The 26653-nt window shown below is 42.8% G+C and overlaps 1 protein-coding gene across 3 annotated transcripts in view; it reads right to left on the bottom strand.

Moving 5' to 3' along the window:
• Itsn1 (intersectin 1) overlaps positions 1-26653 on the bottom strand; it is a 183781-nt gene that overhangs the window by 92528 nt on the left and 64600 nt on the right. For all 3 annotated transcript variants that reach the window (XM_028756410.1, XM_028756412.1, XM_028756411.1), the window contains exons 6-14: positions 20444-20623; positions 18966-19062; positions 15887-15987; positions 10754-10817; positions 7148-7285; positions 5693-5805; positions 4180-4442; positions 2246-2395; positions 1923-2063 (exon numbers count right to left, since the gene is read on the bottom strand). In XM_028756410.1, the coding sequence (XP_028612243.1) occupies positions 1923-2063; positions 2246-2395; positions 4180-4442; positions 5693-5805; positions 7148-7285; positions 10754-10817; positions 15887-15987; positions 18966-19062; positions 20444-20623 (1247 nt within the window). The remainder of the gene's footprint in view (positions 1-1922; positions 2064-2245; positions 2396-4179; positions 4443-5692; positions 5806-7147; positions 7286-10753; positions 10818-15886; positions 15988-18965; positions 19063-20443; positions 20624-26653) is intronic.

Here is a 26653-nt window from a genome sequence, read left to right as displayed (position 1 = left end):
CTTAGAAAAACACCACAAAATGATTAAGCAAGTGGGCCTGCCTGTAGGCGCATGCCTGTGAACCAATACAGAGCAGAAGCACTGGTGACTGCCCCAGGCACAAAACAGGCCTGGTCTACAGAGTTTCAGACCAGCCAGGGATACAGGGCAAGATCCTGGCAAGATCCTATCTCAAACACCAACCAAACAAAAACACCACAAGCAAAGAGAGTAAGTGAAATTTGGGGTTGACAATGTCATACATTAGCAAAACAAGTTATTTGACAAATGGCTTGCTGATAGAAAAAAAAAATGTAAGTAACTTAACATTCTTCAATCCAATAAAAATAGACCAAAGATTTGTTCAAATGATTCAACAAAACACACATGCCAATGAGCATCAGAAACAATGGCTTTAGATCACAGAGGCGCACTCCAAAGCCACAGTGCTACATCTCCACCTGAAGGGGTAAAGTTCAAAATATCAGATGCTGCTGAGGATGAGAACAACCACACCACCTACCTAAGAGCTGGCCAGAGTAAATGTGCAAACACCATGACAGTTGTTCACCAAACTCATAAATAGCAATTCACAGTGGAAAGTTTGCTGGAGGGCAAAGAAACATTCCACACAAGATCTGCACATAAATTCTCCCAAACTGGAGTCAGACCAACAGCTCAGCTGGTGAAGACTCACCAAGCTGCTAACCTGAACTAACATGGCAGGAGGAGAAAGCAATACCCTCAAGTTCACCTCGACACACATGTTCCCCCACATAATAAGTAAAAAGTAGGAAAATGTTAACTCCCAAACTGGGTAAATGGTGGAATGCTACCTAGAGAGAAAAACAGGAACTTACTTACTCACTCAACATGAAGAAACCCTTTAGCCAACACTCTGAGAGAAGAGCCTGACACGGACAGACCACCTGGATAACACCAGCATCTGACAGAAGGGCAACAAGATGAAGGCTCCAGCACTCCACTGTACCTGTCTAGTCAGCTACGCCGGGACTCTCACATCCCTACAGAAACACTTGATCCATGAACTTACTGCAATTGTCAAAGTAAGGCCAACATCCCACTGATGGACAACATGTCCCTTGTGACCCGGCTCTCATCTGCCTCAGCCAGTGGTCTTGGTGCTATACCTTGCCTCCCAAACCCTGGGACACCTGAGGGACAGTCACTGCTTTCCCCTTGCCTTGAGCTTGCTCCCCAGATATGCCCAGAGCTCAGGCCATCATTATTTTCAGATCTCTGCTCAAACGTCACCTTCACAGAAATGACTGTTTACAAGACCTGAATTATGTTGAAATTTTTCCTACTCCAAGATCCCTCCTCCCCTCACCACTCAGCCTCTATGGCACTCTCCGTATCCTAACGGTGCCAAGTTGAGCATTCCTGATCTGAAAACCTGCTGTCTAACGCTGTAATCTGAAATGCTTGTAAGATTGACATGAAGCCTCAAGCGGGAAACTCAGCACCTGACCTGATAACTACAGTGCAGATGCACTAAGAATGTCACAAAATTATTTTCAGGTCATTCACGTAAGACATAAATTTCATGTGTAGACTGGTCTCCTTTCCCTAAGATACTCATTATATGTTTATAAACATTCTAAGTAAAAAACAAAACAATAACAACAACAAAACACCCTAAAATTGTAAACTGTTCTGGCCCTAAGCACCATGGAAGAGAGAAGCCCACTCCTTCAGTACTTAGGCGGTGAGTGACTGCCCCTGCAGACAGCAGCTCCAGGAAGGCAGCCTCCAGTCTCTGGTCCTCTGCACAGCCTCTGTGCTCACAGGGGCCTCGCCCAGCACAGTGCTAGGAGACAGCCATGGGTTTACTTCCTGCTTGCCCCATGCCTAATGAACACTAGAGGTGAACTGAACCTCTGTTGAGCAGGCACGAGATCAAGCTCAGCCATGGAACCCACCTGCAACTGTTGCTGTAGGTGGGTGATTTCAGCAATCCTCAGCTCTCTAGACTTGTTCGTGCTCTCAATTTCTTGCCTCTGGGTTGCCAGTCGACACCTGATATCCTGAAGTTTTCCTTCTAGCTGATGCTTTTTGTCATTCTTCAATAAAGGAAAATGACAGAGTGAGTGTGAGGTCAACGTCCCAGTGCTGGGCTGACCCAGTGCAAGCCACACTCACTAGAGATTGCCCCAGTGCTGGGCTGACCCACACTCGCTGGGCTGACCCACACTCACTGGAGAACGCCCCAGTGCTGGGCTGACCCAGTGCAAGCCACACTCACCAGAGCTTCTAACTCAAACTCCAGAGTCTTCCTCCTCGCCTTCAGGACCACGATGCCCTCCTGCTCCTTGTTCCTCTGAGTTAGGAGTTCCTGTCTCCGGTTCCGTTCCCATTCAAGCTGTCGCTGCCGTTCGAGTTCCCGCTTTGCCGCCTGTAGTTACAGACAGCTTATTAATACCTTGATTCTGATGCTATGCAATTTTTCTTTTTTAAAAAAAGCCTGGTAAGTCCTTTCATCTAACACTGAAACATCTTACACACAGGGCTCACCTAACACCAGCTTACTGAGTTACCTTACCGAGATGAGAACTGACAGAGTCCTTTCCCACTTGAGCCCATTCCTCCCACCTCCCAGAAAGCACAGTGGGTTAGGTAAACATGTCCTCGTTTACACATTCAAGAAGGAAGGGAACTTTTTGTATCTAGTAAAACAAAATTAAAATCTTCAGAGACAAAACTAAATAAACTTGTTTTTCTTCTGTTGAAGGAGAAGTTGCTACCTGTGAGTTGAACGTTCCGTGTTCAGATGATGACAGGGACCATCCCTAGGTATCTGCATGGCCTCACTGATGAACCACTCCTGATGTGAAAGTCCCATATCTAACTATTGGAGTGGAGTTTTGAGTCTGGAAGCATTTTGCATTCAGGTTTACACACTGGGCACACCCTAAACATATCTGTACTGGCTGGTTTTGTGTCAATTTGACCCAACCTAGAGTCATCAGAGAGGAAGGAGCCTCAGCTGAGGACATGCCTCCATGAGATGCAGCAATAAGACATTTTTTCAATTCGTGATCCATGGAGGAGGGCCCAGTCCATGGTGGGTGGTGCCATCCCTGGACTGGTGGTCCTGGGATCTATAACAAAGCACACTGAGCAAGCCAGAGAGCAGCACACTTCCATGGCTTCTGCATTAGCTACTGCCTCCAGGGTCCTGCCCTGTTTGCATTCCTGTCCTGATGTCCTTTGGAGATAAACAGTGGCCGTGGGAATGAATGCTGAGCAAACCCTTTCTCTCCCCAACTTGCTTTTTGGTCATGCTGTTCTGTCACAGTCATAGAAAGCCTGACAACGTCTCGAGTTTTAAAAGCCTGGGATTCCCACCTTCCTAATCATGCATTTTCTTCTTAAACATAAAAGCTGTAGTTTCAAAGCATCAACCTAGTCTACAATGACTGCTAGGTAGAGTACATGGCACTTAGTGTGACTGCCCCTCACGTAACAAGCTCTCAGCTATACTGAGACACCCTGGAGGACAGATGGAGCATTGGGCCATCTCCAGGGACTAGTGATGTCTGCATCTGTTCAATCCCTAGCACCAAATAAATGAACATAAACCCTATTAAAATCTATATCAATTTCCTTGAACACAAAGCTGCTAATGACAACATACTGTTTCTAAAGCACTAACTAGAAGAAACAAAACTGTTTTTTAAAGATTTATTTTTATTTTATATGCATTGGTGTTTTGCCTGCATGTATGTCTGAAGGTGCCAGATCCCCTAGAATCTGAGCTACAGACAGTTGTGAGCTGCCATGTGGGTGCTGGGAATTGAACCCTGGTCCTCTGGAAGAACAGCCAGAACTCTTAACCACTGCGCCTTCTCTCCACCCCCACCCAAACATTTTTTTAATAAGGAAACTTGTCTTTTTTTATCTGGTTGATGACGGGAGGGTGGTGGCAATGCCTTTGCAGCAATACACTCAAACAACACAGACAAGAAATGGCTTCCACTATCCCAGTGGAGTTCACCCCATGAAAGTCACCCCTTCTATTAACAGGCAAATAAGGCAGTGTGTGAGTTAGCACTCCCAAACGCTGGGAGGAAAGTGGATGGGAAGCAGCTGGTCACCGGGTCGGAACACGTTCTGGAAGAGATGGTGACAATGACCAGGCACCTCTGCCCGCGGCAGGAGCTGAGGTACGCTGCTCACCTCCCGCCTCTCCATCTCCTTCCTTCTCTCCTCCTCTCTCTGCCTCTCCAGCTCCCGCTGCTTTTCAAGCTGCTTCTCCAGCTCTAGCTGTCTCTTGCGCTCCTGTTCCTGGCGCTCCCGCTCTTTCCTCTCTTGCTCAGCACGCTCCAGCTGAGCCAACCTCTCCTGCTCTTTGCGCTGCTGCTCCAGGAGGGCTTGCCTGCGCTTCTCCAGCTCCAGATTGCCTCGCTCGAAGTTCTCCCGCTTCTTATCTTCAAATGTCACTAAAACAAAGCAGACATCGGTGATGGGAAAGTCACTGCCAGAGAAAAACTCAGGTGCATAATGCAATACTAACACAAACCCAGAACTACCCAGGTCCCTAGGGTGCCCTTGATTGCAGGAGAACACAAACAATGCAAAGCCAAAATATCCTGACAGTGAACTTTCCTGTTTAAAAACATACATGAATGTTTACTGCCAAAAGAAAAAGACAATCCCAAATCTAACAAGCTTGTGTTTGACAACACTTCATTTCCACCATTATCAGAGTGTGGCAGTCACACACAGGGACAGATCCTTCTTCTCAGCCCCACTCTTCCGACTCATTTGGAGATGCACTTCCTGCACTCTTCTCCATGTTGGCCAACCACAGGCAAACTTAGCATACCCACACAAACTCCATGTTTTCTGGAGCGATTCATTTTTTCTGTGCCTTACATCTTAGTAGAACCCACGTGTGGTAGCATGTACCTGCAATCCCAGCATGCATTCAGAGACTCAGGAAGATTGCTGTGAGATCAGCCAGCTTGAGTCACACATCAAGACCCTTATTTTGCAGAAAACGACCAACCTAGTATAATATTCCTGAGGCTATAATCATAGTGATATTTAAATTTTTCACTATACTTCCATACAGCCTTGCTCATAGGTCATTTACAGTAAATATTTTATCACCAAACCAAACTGAAAAGCAATGTAATCATCTGGAGAGTGAGCACCTCAGTCAATCAATTAAGTGGGGAGTGCAGAAAACGCAGCCGGGGACACTGGCACAGTAGTTGGGATGGAGAAACTTAATAAATTTAAACTTCTTCTGAGCAGCATTGTCATCTCATTAATAATTCAGAGCCATGTCATAGTAGACTAACTTAATAGCATAATAGATTAAAATGACGGTTATTTAAAAATCAGCTCACATTAGAACTAAAACATGCTCCTTTGGTTTGCAAAATAAAATGACGATAGGTGACTCTCGTCACTGCTGCATTGGTGATCAAGAAACCACCTAAGCAAAGCTTAGTGTTCTATATTTCATAGAAATCACCTATAAAAGTTTGTTTCACAGGAGACAATCAGACCCCACTTAGAGGATGGAATAAAGGTGCATAACAATATTCTCATCAGCAGTTTCAAAAGCGCCTGCTCCGGCCTATGAGTGGCTGCACCAACGGCCAAGTGTCAGAAACTAAGGGCATGTCTGCTGCCTTGTGCTAGAGTTCTCTCTCAGCTACTCAGCTTCAGGGCCACTTACCAGGCAGCTTCTTTTCTAACTGCTGCTCATCCTCTGACGATGGCTCCTCGGGCAGCCTCTGATCCACAGATGAAGAGCTTATGACGGACATCCCACTGCCAGAGCGAACTCTTCTGCAGAGAGACAGGAGAGTATCACAAAGCTGTGGCCAGCACCACTCTGGGCAGAGGAAGGAAGGGCTGACCATCTCACACCTTGCCCAGTGACTCAAAGATTTGGTTTTCTCTTCTTACAAATTTTAAATGGACAATTAAATGTCAGCAGTGACTCATGCTTGCATGTGTAAGATCCTGGGCTTGATCTGATCCCCAGCACTTTCCAAACCATCATGCCCCCCAAAACCAATGAACAATTTAGAACTACTGCCACATGAGTTAGAGCAACCCACGAGGACTGACTATGTAACCACTCAGTGCTGAAGTAATTCTCAGCTTCCCCAAGGAAGGGACCAGTGCAGCTAACTGAGGTCACAGCCTTCCCTTTAGAAACACTATTTTAGTCCCACCTAAGCACAACATATACTTATCATTCTGAAAACAAATCAACTAATTTATTAAGAAGCATCACATTAAACCCTTAACCCTTGTCAACTCTTAAAACACTCCCTCAGCTGGGTGTGGTGGTACAAGGCTTTAGTCCCAACACTCAGAAGGCAGAGGAAGGTAGAGCCCTAAGAACTCATGGCTAGTTTGATCCACACAGTGAGTTCTAGGACAGCAGGGCTACAGAGTGAGATTCTCTCTCAATCTCTCATTCTTTGTAACGCCGTCCTGAAATGTTCCTGAGGCTATGAGGTTTTACTGCCTGCCACTCCCTGCCTGTGGAGTTCCATTTCACTCCCAATGTCACACAAAGTAGATATTGATGGCTCCATGGCTCTTCATTTAATAGAGACTGTGCCCAAGCCTCACCTGAAATCCGAGGACTCCACATATAAACTCAGGTCTTAAGTTGTCTCTTACCAGGTAAATGGAGCATTCTGGGATGGTATATTCATACACTACTGTATGGGTAGAGGTGACAATCATTGCAGGCTTCTCCTGACTACATCTCAGGGGCGTTCTGGATATCTTCTGAGTCTGTTTATTAATTTTTAAGAATTGTTTTCCTGATTATAATTTCTACATTCCCAGCATTTCTGTGAAGTCTTGAATGTGTGTGACTTGCAGGTGTGATCTCTGATTTCCTACATGTCTGTTCATTCAGGTTCTCCTGCTCTAGGAGCTTTCAATTTCTGCTGAGCTTCCGGACTAGTTGAGCACAAACATGAACAGCCTTGGTCTTGTACTTGATTGCTTACCGTACAGAGTACAGTAGACCAGAGCGAGATCAGACTCAACAGGGAAGTGAGAGAAACCCTTCATTTCTTGGAGAGTTGATCTTCATGCCAGCAAAGGAAACAGAGCCAAGTTTGGAATCCATGCAAAATTCTTTCAAGAATAAAATGTTATTTACCTAAAGGAAGGAGGGATGTATTCCGGAGGCAGGACAGGCGGCAGTGGTTGACCAGACATGGCGACATCAATTAAGTGCATAGCTAGGATAAATTCTTCTGCAGTGAGTTTTCCATCTTGATCAATGTCAGAAAGATTCCTAATTCAACAAAAAAATTCATGCAATCCGGTTCACGAAAATGCACAGTTCTTACTATTCACCAGCAAGTTGCAAGTTCTACTTCCTTTCTCTGATCCTGAGCCAAAAGAATCCTTCTGTGTGCCAGCTTATAAAACCAGTACTGTTTCAGACTACTGGAAGGATAAAAAAAAGACAATCCATACAGTTGGGACTGTTTTCAGCATTCGACAGATGCTAACTATAGTGGTAATGCTCCTCTCCTAGATCCTTGCAAGCCCATTTAACCATGTTATTCTCAAGTTCTTGTAGTGTTAAAATTCTACCTGCTAGACAAAAGACTGACAAAATAAAGGATAACACAGCAAACTATTTCATGGTCTGTAAGACACAGCAGCTGTGTCATACCAAATTTAACTCTTGGTGAGAAGCAATGGACAACATATAAATGAATGGCCATGTCTGTGTTTACAATGAAACCATCTACAAAAATGGGAGTGGTCAGATTCACCCAGGGGCCGTTCAGTATCTAGGGGTTGATCTTTCTAGCCTCCAGTTCCCTCTGGAGTTGAGGACATTTCTCCTACCTCACTGTAGCAATCCAATCATCATCAACCTTAAAGATGAACTTTCCCAAGTAACCAATGCAGTAAACAGCTGATTCTCAATCACAATCAGGAGATGTTAGAGCACACATTTATTCATGAGAAGGTCAACAGCACAAGCTTCCTTAGGGTAAGTCAGACTAAATGGTCTTTAAAACTTTCATTCTCTCCCATAAACTGGCTAAGTAAGAGCCACCAAATGTAAAGTATTTTTTAGTGTGAAGGAGAAAAATATTAACACTCTAGTAGCAATACCTCAAATGTCTGAAGAGGTAAATCATCAATGAAAAGTGGAAGAAAGTATGACAGCACTAACCTGTCTCAGAGGGCCTTGGATGCTGGTCAGGACAGACCGCAAGAGTCTGCCTGTGTCACAGGTAGGGAGCACTCAGTAGTTGGTCTATTCTAAGGAAAAGGCAGACTCTCTACTACACAGAAGGGAAGAAGTGAGGCAGCAATGTGCTCAGCCCCTTGTAGAGCAGATGTATCACCCTGAACCTTATGCCATGGCTTGGCATGTGTGCAGTGGACACCAGGCCTATTTTCTAGGCAGCCAGCAACACACAACTTAAAGAAGCAGGCTTCACAAGAAATCATTCTCATTCTTTAAAAAAAGAAAGGAAGAAAGAAAAGAAAAGAGAAGAGAAGAAAAAGAAGTATATACTTTTGGTTAGCATTGCCCAGCTGGGACAACACTTATCAGGGCCTGTTACTATGCACTAGCAGGGACACTGCACATTTCAAAGGAAGTACACACACTACATCACTAGTCTTACCCCCAAAGAGCAAACAGCAAAACAAACTCTGACCAGTTCTGATCAGGGTGATACAGTGCCTCAAGAGGCACGTGCTAATGTCTGCAGACAGTTTGGGTTGGCTACCAGTACAGATGATCCAATGAGTAGAAGCCAGAGATGGTACAATGCACAGGGCAGCCCAAAATAAAGAATTACTGTTCCCAAGTGTCACAGTGTCAAAACTGCAAAGCCTCACTCTATATCAAATTTTCATTTTACAGGAAATATAGAAACAAATTAAACACCACCAGAGGAATACAACAAAGTCAAGCCATTAGGAAACTGTTCAATTAATTACCTCACTTGTTTTGGGAAGACTTGAGGAGCAAGTAGAGAACAAGAAAGGGTAATGCAGATATTAAAGGGGATTTTTAAAATATGTCAATGAATGAGCTGAAGAGATGGCTCAGCGGTTATGAACACTAATTGCTCTTTCAGAGGACCCAGGTTTGGTTCCCAGCACTACAGAGTGGGGCTCACAGTCACCACCTTAACCCCAGAACCAGAGAATCTGCTGCCCTCTTCTGTAGCTGGTCTTTTGCTACTTTGTGGGTTCTTCTTTCTTATACCTTTCTCCATGTTTTTTTCTACCCTTTCAACCTCCTAATATTAGATAAGAGAAAAAAAAAAGATAGAGAGGAAAGGAAAGAGATCCCTGATTAAAGTCAGGGGTTGGACACTGTTATCATAAGACCACTGATCAGGGGCAGCAAGTTCCTTGGGGCAAGTTTGATCTTTGCCATTAGGATACCTAATTTCTTCTTATTGTTGTTTCTTCTTTGCATACAACTACTTAACAAACTGCAAACAATAACCCACCACCCCTTTCAAGGCCCTAGCATTTATATACACTAAAAAGTCCTCAGAATTCCAAATGTCACACAATGGCAGATAAACCTGCAACTGGCAAAATCACACCCCTGCCAGAACATGAGGCAAATCATAGTCAGCTGCTGTGAACAATCTGAAGCAGCCCCATATTCCACACCTGGGATTAAACGAAAAATATTATGGTGCTTTGAATATGCTTGGGCCAGGGAGTGTCACTATTAGGAGGTATGGCCTTGTTGGAGAAAGTGTGCCATTGTCGGCAGGGGCTTTAAGACCCTGCTCGTAACCACTTAAGAACTAGTCTTCAAGCAGCCTTCAGATAAAGATGTAGAACTCTCAGCTCCTTTTACCATGCCTGCCTGGATGCTGCTATGTTCCCACCTTGATAATGGACTAAACCTCTGAACCTGTAAGCCAGCCCCAATTAAATGTTATCCTTATAAGACTTTCCTTGGTCATGGTGTCTGTTCATTGCAGTAAAACCAGAACTAAGACAAACATATTCCCGTAATATTTCTGTGTTTTTAAAAGAAATAAGATTCTCACTATACTCTGATCTCCAAGGATACCAGACATGTACTTGGTACACAGACATATATGTAGACAACACACACAATCATTAAAAGAAATTTAAATATATGAATTAAATATTGTATAGGTTGGTTTCACTCCTTTGAACAAATAAAACTATAAAAACTATTAGCTGATGTAAGGCATTAGATTAGCTCACTAATTTGACATGAATGACTACTTAAATATATAGGTGAACTCCTGGCATAGTGGTTATAGTTAAAGATAAAAACTTAAGTATTTATAGGTAAAACAATACGGAGGTTTGGTCTGAAGTCATTGAGAAAAAGGAATCTGGCCTTGGGTTAAGAATTGTTAGCCAGGGGCTAGAGATGGATCAGCAATTAAGAGCATGACAGCTTTTCCAGATGTTCAAATCCCAGCACTCACATGGCAGCTCACAACTGTCTGTAACTCCAAGATCTGACATCCTCACACAGACATACTATGCAGGCAAAACACCAATGCACATAAAATGAAAATAAATAAGTTATTAAAAGAAAAAAGAATTGTTAAACTATGCTTCAAGTTCTTAGGGCTTGTTGTGTCATTGAAGAGCAGATTATCACAGCTCACTTAAAAACTAGGTATACTCCATCCTCTCTAAATAAGAATGTGACTCTCAAACCCCATGAGGAAAACCCACCTTAAGTAAGTTTCTACTTTATACAAACCGAGGAACTTACCATATTGAAGCCAGCTGAGCCTGGGGTAAACTTGATTGCATGAGGATAGTTCTTGCCTGGGGACCTAACCAGAAACCAAGAAAGGGCACAGAGGTGAGTCATCAAGTATTCCCCCGAGAGTCAGAGGCTGCATGCAGGTCCCCACCGTCTCGTGCAGCCACCACACCGCCCTCCTTCTGTGCAATTATCTGGAGCAGCATTGGGAAAGGAAATGAAGCTCCAGCAGAAAGGAAGAAACAGAAAGCCCAGGAGAGCAGGACTCAGCTGAGCAGATGACCGGTGAGAAGTGAGTATATGAAAGACTACAGCTTCAGGCTGGCTGTGCTGGTGCGAGGCTTAAGTCCCAGCACTTGGGATGCAGAGGCAGGAGGATCTCTATGAGTTCCAAGCCAGCCTGGTCTATAAAACAGGTTTTAAGAAAACTGAGACTGTTACAGAGAAACCCTGTCTCAAAACACCAAAGGCTAGAGCTTCAACCAGACTGCCCCTTTGGCCAGATTTTTTTTTTTTTTTGGCTTTTATTTATAAATGGAGACTTAGTACCTATAGATTGAATATCTTCTGCCACAGATACCACCAGCTGATTTCATCATGGAATTAAGGGAAGAGGAAGAGGCCTTAGCAGGTCCTCTAATGGCACCACTACATAGAGCAACCATGTCACTACATACGCATTAAGCATGTGAGTAGCTAAAGGTCACACCAAAGTTATTAGAATTTCAACTTTCCTTTCAAAATCAGTTTTCTGAGGTTAAGATAATGATAAGCATCTTCATTCCGAGCACAGGAGAATTTTAGCTCTAAGATTAAAAACTGTAATGGCAGATTTTGAGTGCTGGGCCAGTGTCAGGAAAAGGCAGTCATAGCATAGCACTGTCTCAAAGGCATACTCCCAGGAACACCCATGGACCAAGGAACGGGAAGCTGTATCGATGACATTGGGAAGATTCCTTTCCCAAGTATAAATTTCAGATCTCCATTAGCTCCCAAGTGAGACACAAAGGGGATATGTCCTTGCACAGCCAGGAGCAGAGGCTGCGATGTCCCCAAATGAAGGGACACATCCTAACCATCAAGATGCTGCAGGTCCCGTTCCTGAGGGCCTGGGGTTGGGGAGCTCCCCACTCACAGGCCTGTTCACATCCAGGGCTCCTGAGCACATCTGTGACCCGTGAGAGAAACCATAACACCACGCTTGGCACCCATGCACAGTGCCCAGCAGGTGATGGTTTCCATTTCTATTACTGCGAATATTTTTACCTTTTGTTTATATATAACATATTGGCAGAAAGTGCACATTAATGTACAAATGCAAACACACACACGTTTTCTTAGAACTCACTTTCTAAGTTGACTGCCAAAGAGAATTCACCTGGCACCTCAGGAGCGCCCCTTTCCCTCTCCTCTTTGACTTTCCTAGCAAGAAGAGTCAACTTCTAATGCTTCTGTTAGGCCTGGCTAGCCCTGCTCAGTATATCACATGTGGCCGCAAACAGAACCCTCACTGCTACACACTTCGTCACTGTGGGATTACGTCACAAGCCTCCACTAGACTTCAGTGACACTCGGCAGCTTCCAGATGGAGGTTCTTATAAACGGTAAGCAGTCTGTTTTGGCAAACATATAAACATATTCAGGAGTGTTGGGAGTATTTAAGCGTTAAATAATTTTTATGACTAATATAAAGACTCTCAAGTTATTACAGCATACTGAAATGAAGGCGGTTTGCTAACCACTTTCTTTAGTCTGCAACACTACTCAGATAGCTTGCAAGATGAAAACAACAGAGTCTGAGGGGCAGCCTTTACTTGTTACAGCTCTCTCCACTCAGAAGCAGTGTACATCTACTTTCAGACACACAGCACACAGCGACTGTATAAATCACACATCCACGCAGCTTGTTTGAGGACACGAGGCTGATGAGCCTACAACGTGGACTACCTTACTCCTCCCGGAAAAGTTTATTGCTCCCTGCCCTGGAAGATCACAACTATCACTAAAATTGGAACCCTTGTTGTAAACATCAAAATAGATTCAACAACTAAGACAGGATTTTAACGAGCGCCAGAATTGAGCTCCGATCTGGCAGAACTCCTCTGCAGCAGCACATGCACAGACACAACGGAGCATCGGTGTTAGAGTACTGCTTACAGGAAGCTCTCAGAGACAAGGGGAAGCTCAACTCCACAAACTCGATTACGTGCCTCCGTGTCTGCGGAGGGAACCTGAACACGGAAAAGATGCAATTATATGTATCTGATGCTTTGTGTCCATCAGAGGGAGACTAACACTGGCTCTCACACTTAGCTGATCCATAATCACACGGTGTACTCACGTTTCAGAACCCAACCCAGCACTCAAACACATCTCTGAGAAGTGGATAAAGCACTAACAGGCTCACAGAACTTCCACGGCAGCCACACAACCTAACGGTCAGCTCTCTCTAGTTTACATGTTGCTTTTCATCATGGTATAACTTATTCTTCAGTACTCTTTTTGATATTTCAATATTGTTACATCAGTTGTCCTTTACTTTTCCTCCCTAATTGTTACATATGTATGTGTCTATGTTCATGTTTTATATATATACATATATGTATATGTATTAGATAACTATAACCTGCTCAGTTCCTATAATACTGTTTGTCTATGTGTTTCAGGCTTATCAACATGGCTGCCTAAACATACTCGGAACAAGAATGACACCAGTAGATATGCTCACGTGGACGGAGGAAAGCTCACAAGGCCTCAACCCTAGACAAAGAACTGCAGGCCTTGTTTTTTGAAAGCACAGGATAACGTATATCAAATTATGTGAGAAGAAAGAAGTGTGTGTGTAGCCAGCTGTGTCAGTTAAGTCACCAGGAAATGCTTGGAGGAAGTGAGGGTCACTCTATAGATGGGCCAAGTGGCATCCCAATACACTCTGTAAAGCCAGAACTTGAAGATACCAAGACATATATGAAAATGGAGCAGGATACTGATGGGATCCATTCAGAACACATGATGGCACATGTACTAGCCATGGGTCAGTTAGGCTGCAGGATATGCACAATTCATGAAAGAGCTGTATAGAATTCGCTCTCTCTGATTTATTTGCTGTTTCTCCTCCTGGTATAATTTATTTTTAGATACTCTTGAGATTATACTATCATTATATTATTTGTCCTTCCTTTTCTTCCCTAATTGTTGTTACATATATATATGTGTGTATACATATATATGTTACTTAAATACCTAAAAATTCCTAAATACTAACCTGCTCAGTTCGCACAATCTTTTTCTATGTGTATGTTTTCAGGCTCATCAGCGTGTCTAATAAACTAAAAATGGCAGTCCTGTGAGCACAGGAGTGAATGACGGACAAGTACAGCCTAGATACTCCTCTAAGTCACTGGCCTGGTGTTGAGAACACAAGACCATTGCAACTGTAGGGTTGAAACTATTGAACTAGATTAAGAAGCTATAAGTATGTGTTTTCATTTTAAAACATACTAATGACTGCCAGTATCTGGCTCATGGATAAGATTTACACCTTAAATGCTTGCTGGAACGAACTAGAAAAATCTTACTTTTTGTCTTAGATTTTTAAAGGTTTTATATTCAAGTGTCTAGGTCATATCTTCAGAATATAGGTAATACCTTTATCACTCATAAAAAATACATCCCAACATGAAAGACTACTAAACCAATTCACAATGGAACACTAATACCAACTAATACCAAGAATGTTCTCAAGAAATATTGATGTGTATGGAGCATGGTTTCAAGCAGACCCTCTCAAAATGACATTAACGAGTATTTTTTTTTATCAGTGCCTGCAAAGGCGCATGCATGAGTGTGTGCATATGTGTGTGTTTATACTACCTAAAAATACTGAGAGCTGCTACTTTCGGAAAAGTGTGGTACGTAGAGAATTGATTAGCATTTTTTATCTGGCCTTTTAAGTGAACACATTTCTCTCTCATGGAGTCACGGTTAAATGGTAGAGCGGCCTGAAGACCTCATCCAGTCATTTTTAAAACCAAGTGATTTTTTTCACATCTGGAAGTAAAAATTATGATCATTAGCAATAGCAAAGCAATATATAAAGAACCACAACCTAAAATGTTGTACGTAACAGATAAGTCCACAGGCTATGGAAGCAATCTGTCCATGAGCTGAGCCCTCTTCACTAGGTACCTTTGCACTGGGTGAAGCTTAGCTGTGTAAGATAGTAATTCCTCACTCACACAAACCTAAACGACATCTTTCTGACTGGCATCATGCCAGAGTCAACCATGCTCATGTCTTAGTGAAATGCTAGTGGAGTAGACAGGACTCAAATCTTAGAAACTGTTCTGTGTTCTCTGCATAATGGCTTGCCCAGTCAGCTCACTCTCCTTCCCTGTCCACTTGTCAGGACTGGATGGTTCATGAGAGGTCTCTATTCGCCTCCACTAAAGATTATGCTTTTTATATAACATTCAATTTGGTAGTTTTAAGTACTCACAATAAATACTTGGGATGGTCTCTAAAATGCTTCTCTACCCTTCTGACAGATAACAGAATAATATGCTTTAGATATTATTAGGATATTATTTATCCTAAGAATTTTATATCTATCTAATCCTAAAATAATCTAATATTATTCAGACATTATTAGGATAACAGAATCAATATGCTTTAGAAAACCCATCAATATCCTGGAAATTATTTCTTAGCCTTTCATAGAAATGATACCAAAGAGGTGAGCACCAGGCAATCAGACAGAAGAGTTCCTTCCTCCCACACCCGTTACCCTGCATCCAGCCTCCATGCCTGACTGAGGGAACAGCCTCTTCAACACAGAGAAGCTCGGGATGCCCTTCGAACAGCTCCTTCTCTGCTGCTGTCCCACTCACCTGTGCAAGGGGGTTCCAGGCCTGTGCTTTACCAAAAGGTGACAGGGTGAAGACCAGGAGTAGAGGAGAATAAGGTAATGTGGATAGAGTTACCAGAACTTGAAAACACAACAGAACAAAGACAATGAACCCTATCTAGAAATAAGGAGATAGACAAGACATCAGAAAATATTCTTTCTTGACTCCATATCTAGAAACAACCTGTATTTAACGCAAGGACAGTATTTCACTAATTCTTGTTTGTAAATACCTGTTAAGTGTCCACTCATGGTTTTGTCGTGGCTGTTGAATAACTGCCTGTATTTCAGTCTTGATGACTGAGGCACAGCCCATTCTGCTGCTGGAGGGGCGCTGTGGGGAAAGAGGAAGGAGAGGGTGGTGCACTGTGAGAAACAGCTTGCTGGGGTTCAAACAGGTCTGTCTAAGATCAGCGGTGTTTCCTTTTCCCTACTAGTGGGGTCAAAGGACCCTGTTGAGGGGAAGTCCTGCTACTAAGCCACTCATAGTGCTTTTACACATCAGTACTGACATCTTTCAAGAGGTAAATTAGGGGCTGGAGAGATGGCTCCGCAGTTAGAATGCCTGCTTCCAGAGGACACAGGTCCAGCTGCCAGCACCAATGTTACACAGCCCACAATTCCCTGTGACCCAGCTCATGGGCTCCAACACCTTCTCCTGGCTTCTGAGAGCATCTGCACTCATAGGGCACACACACACACACACACACAAGGGAAATTTAAAAAAAACTTGCTAAACCCTTTTTACCCAGATGTAAAGAAAAACAACAAGTCAGGTGACCATTTCATATTTTACATATTAATATTCCCAGAACTGAGGCATTATATACTACTTTTCCTAAGCATTGAGGAATTTCTCCTTTAGTTAAAAAGCAATGCTGACAACTGCCTTTTAAAAAGTACACTTCAAAATACTTACCTTTCTCTATAACAAATTATCAAAATATACTCATTTCTCTTGTTTTTCCATTTATTTATCTAGCTGAGGTGTGTGTGTGTGTGTGTGTGTGTGTGTGTGTGTGTGTGTGTGTGTGTAGAGAGAGAGAGAATGAACACATGACATGACCCACATGTAGAGTCCAGAAGACAATCTGCAGGAATTGGTTCTCTCTATTCACCTCATGGGTCGTGGAAATTGAACCCAGGTCGTCACATTTAGAGTCAAACATTCTCACTCTCTGATCCATCTTACTGTCCCTAGGATCCACTTCTTAATGAAGTCAAGTATTTCCTGCTGGGAGTTTTAAATTCCTAGCAAATGGAAAAGCTCCCAGAGAGGAAACAGGATCTGTCCAGGTCCTGGCAAATCAGTGAAGCAGTGACGGAGCTCCACTTTCTTGAGTGTAATCCAACACTGACATCGCCTTGCCACTGTGCTACAGCACTGACCTGAGGACACCCTGCTAACAGTGAGTTATTCCTGGCAGTTCCTTCTGCAGGTGCCACAGACCACACAAGTATCATGCTGACACAGACAGGTTGTAAGAGTCTCATGTCTAGTCAAATAATTTCAACACAATGGAGACAGAGAAGGTGGCATTCCATGTGAAAGGCAGATGATAAGTAAGGCTCCATATGTAATCTCCTTCCACACTTACAGAGAATCATGTAACACACACCAAGTCAAGATTTAGGCACATGCTGAAGTTTTAGTTATCATTTATTAACATATGTGGTATCCATGTGGTTACACTCACTATCAGCATGTGAAAAGGAATCGTACAATTCACCTTCCTGACTTCCTGTAAGTTCACAATGAGAACACTTACCATGCTGAATGCTGCCGTGAGTACTTCTGCAACACTTCTCTCATTTTGTCTCCCCATGCTTTGCTGATGCCAAGCCCTGCCTGTTTGCTAAAAGCTCACTATCTGCCCCTGCACTGCAAAGATAAAGGGTGTTGCACAGAGGCGCTCTTCCAGATTATGCTTATCAAGCGACAGCTTTCTACCTCATTCCTCAGAGCGTACGTAAGCAGACTGAAAACTGAAGGAGCACGGTACCTAAAGTTACGTAGCTTCATCATGAAATCGGCACAACTTCACATCAGTGAAGATTACTACCCATGTAGAAAGTCAGCTATCTAGAAGCCTTAACTTTTGCTAACTATCAATATTAGCCATTCTAGCATTATAAAGCAGTTTTAAGGTAGAATTCAAAACCATGTGAGAAAAGTTACAAACACATGAAACTCCAGCTTGAGATAGGGAGGAATTTTAATATGAGCTTAAATTTCAGTCCTAGTAAAAAATAAGGAGTAAAGGAAACATATACCAGATAATATGAAACTGTGGTTGGTTATGTATGAGGAATGAGATTGTAGAGACTCCTCTCTAAACAGAATCACATACGTGACCGGGCACACTAATCTGAACAACCCATTTCATCAAAATCTGTTTACTATAATCTTAGCACTAAGGCAGAGAGACTATGAGATTATAACAGTATTAAAAGCGAGACAAACTTTGGCTCAAATCTCATATAAAAAATTCATAAGCTTTTAAATGATTAATACAATATCATTAATTGGCTTTCCTAGCTCCCCAGAGTCTGTTCTAGTCTGTCCAATTCTGTTTCTCATTGGTGCTACTGCTGAACACAGCTCCACACATGTGGCAAGCTCTCTCTACCTCTCAGCAGTACACCCAGCCTGTACTACCTTATTTCTGTCTGTAAAAGAATTAGGAAAAATGGCATGGTCCTCATTTGTCATATTCGCAGTAAATAAATGACGAATTATAATAACATTATGTAGAATTTTAAAAGGTATGATTAGCAGTCTACAAGATTAAAGAAGGTAAAAATAAAGGATGGGGGCTGGACAGACGGTCCAGTGGTTTAGAGCACTTGCTGCTCTTGCAGAGGACTCAGGTTTGATTTCCAGCACTCATACGGTGGTTCATAGCTGTCTGTACATTCAGTTACAGAGGATCCAACACCCTCTACTGACCTCCATGGGCATCAAGAGTGTGGTACACATATATACATGTATACATGTAGGTATAAGCAGGCAAAACCATAAAATAAATCTTTTAGAAAATAAGATGGACAAAATTCAATTAGAGGGATTCAAATAACGCTTTAAGTAACCTCATTGAAAACAAGCAGTCTTGCTGGAGAGATTGCTCAGTGGTTAAGTGCACTGTCTGTTCTTCCAGAGGCCCTGAGTTCAATTCCCAGCAACCATATGCTGGCTCACAACCATCTGTAATGGGATCTGATGCTTTCTTCTGGTGTGTCTGAGGACAGCTACAGTGTACTCATATACATAAAATAAATAAATTTAAAAACAAAAAAAACAAGCAGTCTTACCTGGCTACATCGAATGATTGTGCCTTCTGTAATTTAGTGTTTAATTGTGACCCTGGACCAGATCGGCTGAAGGAAGAACTCTTTGGCAATGTGGCTGCTGTAAAAATAAAATATTGAATAATTTTAACTCTATAAAAGTAAGAAAATGTCCCTTATTTAAAACATCTAATCGAGTCATAACTCTGAAGAAGTTGCCACCCTCCTTTTACCCCAGCACAGAGTCACAGTCGCTTCCCCTATACTGTCTTCTTGCTAAGAACACTCCTAGATTTATTTGCTCTGCTAAGAATCATCCTCCTGAGGTTAAGGCTGACATCCATAAAATGTTACTCTTCACTGAACATGTAGTATCACATTTTGTAGGTACTGTTCCAAGTAAGATGGCATCTCTTACCATCAAAGGAGCTAAAATATTAGTTCCAGATGTAGCAGACAAGAAGTCACAGGCTTCCCAGTCTTGGCCAGATAACTTGTGATATTAGGGAGGGGCAGATCTGTGTGTGACTCTCATCTGATCTGATGAGACCCTAGCCATACCCCCTACCCTCGACCTTGCCACAGCACAAGAGAAAACAAGTCAGAGCATGTGAGTTCACTCATACCACTGGAACAGTTGCATGAACTGTGTTGGCTGCTCTTATGTGCAGCCTTACATGAAGGACTGCAACAGACAGACAGACAGACAGACAGACAAAAGAGGCTCATTAGATTCTCTTACTGGAAGCACACATGCATACTTAAGTGCAGGTTGCTCAGGTGCAGCAATAGTGACACAAATATAATGTAAAACCTATGATGTTGATAATAGCGAATTTACTCAAATATAATCAAATAGCTTTTAAAAAAGAATCCCATTCTGCTATGAATTTGTCATGATTTGTTAGGCCAAGGCTATCTATATTTATAGTAAATGCTTTAATTATAGGAAAAGACTTTGAATAAAGTTTCAAAATGAAATTAGCTAAACCAGGATCCAAAATAACTACATCCTTTCCTTCAATTAAGCAAGTGTTTAACAGTGTGAACTTAATATATTTGGCCGCTTAATTGCCTCTCTTTCCCATTCTGCCCAGTTCATTCTACCTTTCAATACTGCTTGCTTTTCCTCTGTGGAATTCTATTCATAGAGGATGGGCTGGTGTATTAGCAATTCATGGAAGTTAAAGAACAGAAGTAACTGATACATGTAAATACAGAATGTTCAAATACTGTCCATGTCTGTTGCTCTTACTGGGCCCTTGGAAGGCAATTAAGCTCTTGGCTTTCACCTCTGGGTTTCTCTCTGTCTGGAGAGGAACTCAAGTTCCACAATGCCGTCTACTTTCTCTCCTGCCACCCTTAGCATGTGCTATGTCATATGCTGGGTGGAAAGGAGAAATAGAAATAGAGATTTACCATCCCTTCCTCTGTAGAAATATCATTTAGCTGTAACCAGAAAGTGGCAAAACACATTTGACAGGTGAAATGTAGGCACGTACCAGGATGAGCAAATGCAGGCAGAGGCTGTATGACGGGAGGAGCCCCGTTAGCCAGGGGAGGCACTGCTGCTGGAGGGACAGAAGATACTAAGGGTGGAGACATTCCAACAACTGGGATGGAGCCCATTGGCACAGGGGCAACAGCTGTGAGTGGTGGCATGCTAGCAATCCCTCCTATACCTGGAAGAAAAAAGCCCCAGCAAAACTCAGCCAGTCGCATGGTACCATTCAGTGACATTTAACCCAGTATAGCTAGAGGAAAAAAACCTTGTCCCTGATGTAGCATATCCCCACATAAAACGTTACAGGATTCAGAGTATAGCTCATGTATGTGTTTGCTTGGCTAACACACACGGATCTGGCTTCAACACTCAACACTGCACCAAAAAAATTATTTAAATATACACCATTAGGTTAAACAGTTGGAAAATACAAAAATTTATGTCAGAATCACAAGGCCTTGCGTTCTCTTACTCCCGTGGCCCACTGCCAGCGTTGACTGTGTCCTGTATAATCCATGCTATTCTTTTAGGGAACAATAACAAGAAGACTATACACCCAACTTGAAGAGGAATTCATCAGGAAGAGGACTAATAAGAAAAGCACTGGCATCAGAGATATAGCTCAGTCAGTAGAGTGTTTTCTTTCTATATGAGAAGTCCTGGATTCAACCCCAGCAGGACGCTTGTAGGATGTGCGGAGTTACATGCGTGTAATCCCAGAAATTCAGAGAACTATAATCCTTTATCCAGAGGATGGCTGTAAATTCAAGGTCACTCTCACTACATAGAGAGTTTGAGGCCAGCCTGGGCTACAGAAGATTGTGTTTGAAATAAAACAAAACAGTAATGGCAGCAAATGCAAAGGCAACAAATATACTGTAGAGACTTTGGGTCCGGTTAGTTTCTATGTGCTATTTTTATTTATTTGCAAGTTCTTAAAACATAATACATTTTACATGAAAAGAAAATGAAAAGGTGCAAAATACAAAGGGAAGCAACAAACCTGTCTCTCCAAAATACACTACACTGGACAGTAACCAAATATTTAATGAGAGAAATAGATCTTTATGAATATGTTCTAGCCAACAAAAGAAGTGAGAGCTAAACCAAATGCTCTTGTCTTGTTTGTCCCCACTTTAACAGCTTCATGATTTTCCTAAGAAAAAATATTCTTGTAAAGTATAGCTGGGAGTAGTGGTACACACCTATAATCCTAGTTCATGGTTATAGAGGCAGGATCAGGAGTTCAAGCCCAGCCTAAGCACGTGAGACCCTGCTTTAAGAATACCCTAACTGATTACACGCATATCATTGTTGACATGCCTTCTTTGGGCAAAACAGTTTCTCCAGGGTGGTCCATTACTGTTCTACTGTTCCTTGACAGTTCTGAACTAATCATTATCAAAGAACACATCTTCTAAATTCATCATGGATGGTTCATATTTCAGGTCTAGAACCAATTTTTTTTTCAAGAAATTCTGGTTTTCTATAACAGGAAATGTTATTTCTAGTCCACAATCTACGGATGCTACGGTTGCTGGGATCAATCATTCTTTTTACACCTTTTCATGGACAGGGAAAAGAGAAAGATGGGTAGAAAGATGAATAGACAGAACAGATGGATAAGTGGGCAGACAATAGAAGTAACAGGTAACAGATGACTGGACCAGCATTCCCTCTGAGACCTTACAAGTTGGTAAAGTTTGTCTGTACTCCAATTGAAAATCAGTTTTTCAGGATATTACAAATTCTTGCCTCAGTCTTTTCCTAACAATCTTAAATACATTACTCAATTTTCTTTTTCAACAAAACACTGTGGTCAACATCTGAAGCTATTCTATTTTTCTTCATGAACTGCATGATTTCCTCTTCTGTGTGCTCCAATATGTTTAAAGTGGAATATACTTTAGAGCTGGCCTTTTCAGGTTGGTATTCTTGGGCATATTCTTTCATACCTTGCATTTCAAGATAATGGTCCTGAATTTGCTATACAGTTGCTCTGTTCCCTGGTGGGAGATTCCTCATGAATCCCGATTCAACTCTTTTATCTCAGTATCTGTCAGTTTCTCCAGCCTTTTTGTATCTACTGTTTCATTTTCTTCTAATTTTAAAAGGTTTCATTTCTCTTCAGAATAGTATCTCTGACATTGCTTCTAGTTTTGCCTTTGTTTTTAGAATAAAGGTTTGATGTTCATTCTTTGCTGAATCCTGCCTCCCCACTTCTGGGATATTTAATTTCTGAGTTTAAGTTGGTCTCTGAAGTCCTGAATCAAGTCCATAGCATCCCGTGGCTTGGCTGAAATGGTGGGATCACTGTCCATTGGGGTGGGGTAGCCTCGACTGTACAGGGTTTTTCTAATAATAACTTGGTGGGATGACCCTCTGTTGCTTACTTGTATTCTTGTCCTGCTTTCTGGAATTTCTAGCCCTTGCCTCACCCCCACCCCCACCCCCACACCCCTTACCTCAGGCCTCCATGCTGACCTCTGCCTCTGCTCCCATTTACTTTACCTTGCTACGGGCTTGTGCCCAAAAAGCATCTGGGTGAGCTGGGGGCTGAGTCTTTGACTTCGCTGTCATCTTCTTCTTCCTCTTCTTCTCGTCCCTCCCTTCCTCCCTCTTTCTTTTTGTCACACCAGAGATCAAACCCTGGACCCCACAGAGGGGACTCCCTCAGTGGGAGTAGGGACTGTGGAAAGCAGACTGCTCCAGATCTTCCAGGCCTTCTGCAGACCCTCTGTGTGCAGGCCTCAGAGGCTTTCAAGCACACATGCTCACAATGGCTGGATCTACTTTCTTAGGAATGGTGACTGATTACTTTGTTGTCTTTTTCTGTTACACCAGACAGACAATTTTCTACTTTCTGCCTCCTGTACTGTGCCAACACATTCATTTCTATTTTACTTGTATTCCTTTCTACAGTCCTTCCCTGTTTATGCATGTGTGGAAAGTGTGAACGTGTGTGTGTGTGTGTGTGTGTGTGTGTGAAGTTGACTTTGCATGTCTTTGCAGACACCCTCCACTTTACTGAGGCTGTATTCAATAGCTTGCCTTGGGGAACCGCCCCTCCCTCCCATGTGTGGGATCATGGCTGCCAGAACACCGGCTCTGCTTTTCACAAAGGCTCTGGTGGTCCAGACTCCAGCTCTCACACGTGCTTCCCTGAACGCTGTTCCTAGCCTTGCATTTCCTTTTCCTTATAGCAAACATGATGTCTGTACGTTTTAAAAAGTGCTTTCTCGGTCTCCAAGAAGCTGAAGCAGGATCAGGAGTTAGATGCCATCCTGGGTGACATGGTGTGTCCCTGGACTACCAACTAAGACCCTTTCTCAAAAAATTCAACACAGTGATTGTCTCTGGGTAATAAGATAATAATTGTTCCCCCAATTCTTTTGGCATTTTCAATTGATATCTATTAGCCCGGGGCTGTGGAATGAACGCGGGGCCACAAGTATGCTAACTATGTTTTGTTCCTGAGCCACATGCCAAATGCAGCTCCTCACTGGGACAAACGAGGCTAACAATGGTTATAGGTACTCAAAGTACAACAATGAGAAGAAATGTTCTCACTTGGGTATAAGTCATGATTTACAGACATCTAGAGGGTGGTCTCCAGACCACATCCGCCATCAGCACTTTACCACACAGCTCATCTGAATCAGATTAATTTTATGTTGACTTATATCAATGAGTATCACGTTAATTTGTTGCCAGATTCTTGATGGCTGTATTAAGTTACACTCAATCTAAATCTTTTAAGACTTTCAAAATGTTGACAATGGCAAACTTCCAAGGCACCTCATCTCTAGAACTACAAACTTTTCATCTTAAAAAAACAGGAAAGAAACCTTGAAAATGATGCTGAGAAGAATCTTATAATAAATAGTATCTCAAAATTTTACCAAAAAAGATGATATAAAACTAGGCTAACAGTTTTTTTTAAAAAAGATCACCAACTAATAAAAGCATCTTGTAAGTCTCCAATGTTAAACTCTTATATTACAAGTTTGCCATTTGGAAAACAAAGAAGCGTTGAGACTGTGTGTGCAGCCCAGGCTGGACTTGAATCTGTAATCTTGTCTTCCCCTCTGGAAGCTAGTGTGACAAGTCTGTGCTGCTGTTCCCAGGGCAACTTTTGTTCTAGCCTCACTGAGAGCTGAGGAAGAACATATGCCTAGGGCAGCAGGATCCAGGGTTTGATCCCCAGTGTGACAAGCCAACAAAAGCAAAACAACTCAATTGCAATGGTGACCCTCCTGTCATCAAATGATTACGTTCTGTTTGTTCATTGAGACTAGGTCTCTGTGTATCTCTGAATGGCCTGGAACTCACTATACAGGCCAGGCTGGCCTTGACCTTGCAGCAATCCTCCTGCCTCTGTCTCCCAAGTGCTAAGATTTTGTTGACTGCCGTCAGGTTTTCCTGTTAAGTATATTTACTGGGTTAAGTATATTTACTGGAGGCTGGATGTGGATGCCATTACCTCCTAGGATGCGCACGAATCCTTAATTCTTGGGATCCTGTACCCACTGGGCCCTGGTCTGTCCGGTGCTGGAGTATCTCAGCCAATCTCCCACCGTCTCCTCACAGTCAGCCCTCTTCCAGCCCCCACAGGCACTGATCTCAAACAGTCCAATGGCCTCCCAGTCATTCACATGGACGACATCCTGAGATGCCCACAAGTCAAGCTCAGTCACCACTTTCCTCTCCTGCTCTTGCCTCGCCTCTCAGGAACAACTCAAACAGTGGCTCACTCACTTCCACAGGACCTCAGCATTTCTGGTCAGGCTTATGTTTCATTGGTAGTGCTTTCCCTTTCAGAACAGCTTTCAATGTCACATGTCTTAGTCATGGTTCACTGTTGTGAAGAGATACTACAACCATGCCAACTCTATTCAACTGGGACTGGCTGACAGGTGCAAAGATTTTGGCCATTATCAACAGAGTGAGAAGCATGACAGCCGCAGTGCTAGAGAAGGAGCTGAGAGTTCGACATCTTGATTGGAAGGCAGTAGGAGACTAGGTGTAGCTTGAGCATATAAGACAGTATATATGCCTGCCTCATAAAGACATACTTCCTCCAACGAGGCCACACCTCCTAATAGTGCCACTCCCTCTGCCTAAGCACTGAAACACACGAATCTAAGGGGGCATTTCTATTGAAACTACCACACCACAGCATACCGAGATTTGAGTCCACATGCCTTCATCACACTTCTTCCCTAAAACACTGTACACTTCCCTGACACTGGGCGACTTTCCCAAACCTACCGCACTTATTCAGACTCAATGACAAGACTGTTTTACTCCTCTCCAAGACAAAGCATACAAGGCTAATCTGAGCTCGATAGTATCACAATCCAAATCTAAATCATTACCTACTGAGCTGGGAGTGAACCTACAAACACAAGTAAACACTATGTTCTTAATAACCTGCCGGCCATCTGTACTTTAACTTCCTTTAACCCCTGATGGTTTGTTTATCTTCCTGAAATCAAGAATGTTGATCAGATAAATCAAGATAAGAACAAGGTGGGAAGATGCACGAGACCCTAAGGCAGAGTGACACCGGCGAGTGGCTCAGGCTGGCAGGCCTTGGTCACACTGCAAGGGATATAAACATCCATCAAACACTAAGCTGCAGGTCCAGAAGTGCCTCAAAAAGTACAGCAATGTCAAAAAACTGAAAGTCACAGAGCAGAAAAAGAGAAAATAAAGTCACTGACAAAGAACTGCACCCAAATTTAGGGGAAGAGAAGAAATGGGACATCTTTTTTTTTTTTTTAATGGATCCTTTTTCCACTTTGCAGTCCCCTTTTCAAGGAGTCCAAAAGGAAACCAAACATGCTTTAACTCCTAATTCTTGAACAATTAGCTGCAAGTACCTTCCAGGATTCAGTGCAAAGTCCACTTGCACAGGCTGGCTCGCTGCAGGCTAGTACTGCAGACGCAGAGGCAAATGGCTTTGTCCTGTGCTATTACTACACTGCTTGTGCTCCGCCTAGACTTTGTTCATGCAGAGCTTTGTGTTTCTTCTCATAGACCCTTGTCCTACTAACCTAACAAGCTTCCCAAGTTTATGCCTTCCTCTTAGAAAACCAGCCTTGTGTCCAAAGGTCCCTAAAATAAAGACATCTAGGACTGTCATTGCTCCTCATAGGCTGTTTTGAAACTTTACTAGCACTATGTTGAGGGTTTTGAGCCTGTA

The sequence above is a fragment of the Grammomys surdaster genome, unplaced genomic scaffold (assembly GCF_004785775.1).
Source record: "Grammomys surdaster isolate TR1022 unplaced genomic scaffold, NIH_TR_1.0 126118, whole genome shotgun sequence".
NCBI lineage: Eukaryota > Metazoa > Chordata > Mammalia > Rodentia > Muridae > Grammomys > Grammomys surdaster.
This window is presented reverse-complemented; position numbering and strand designations above follow the sequence as displayed.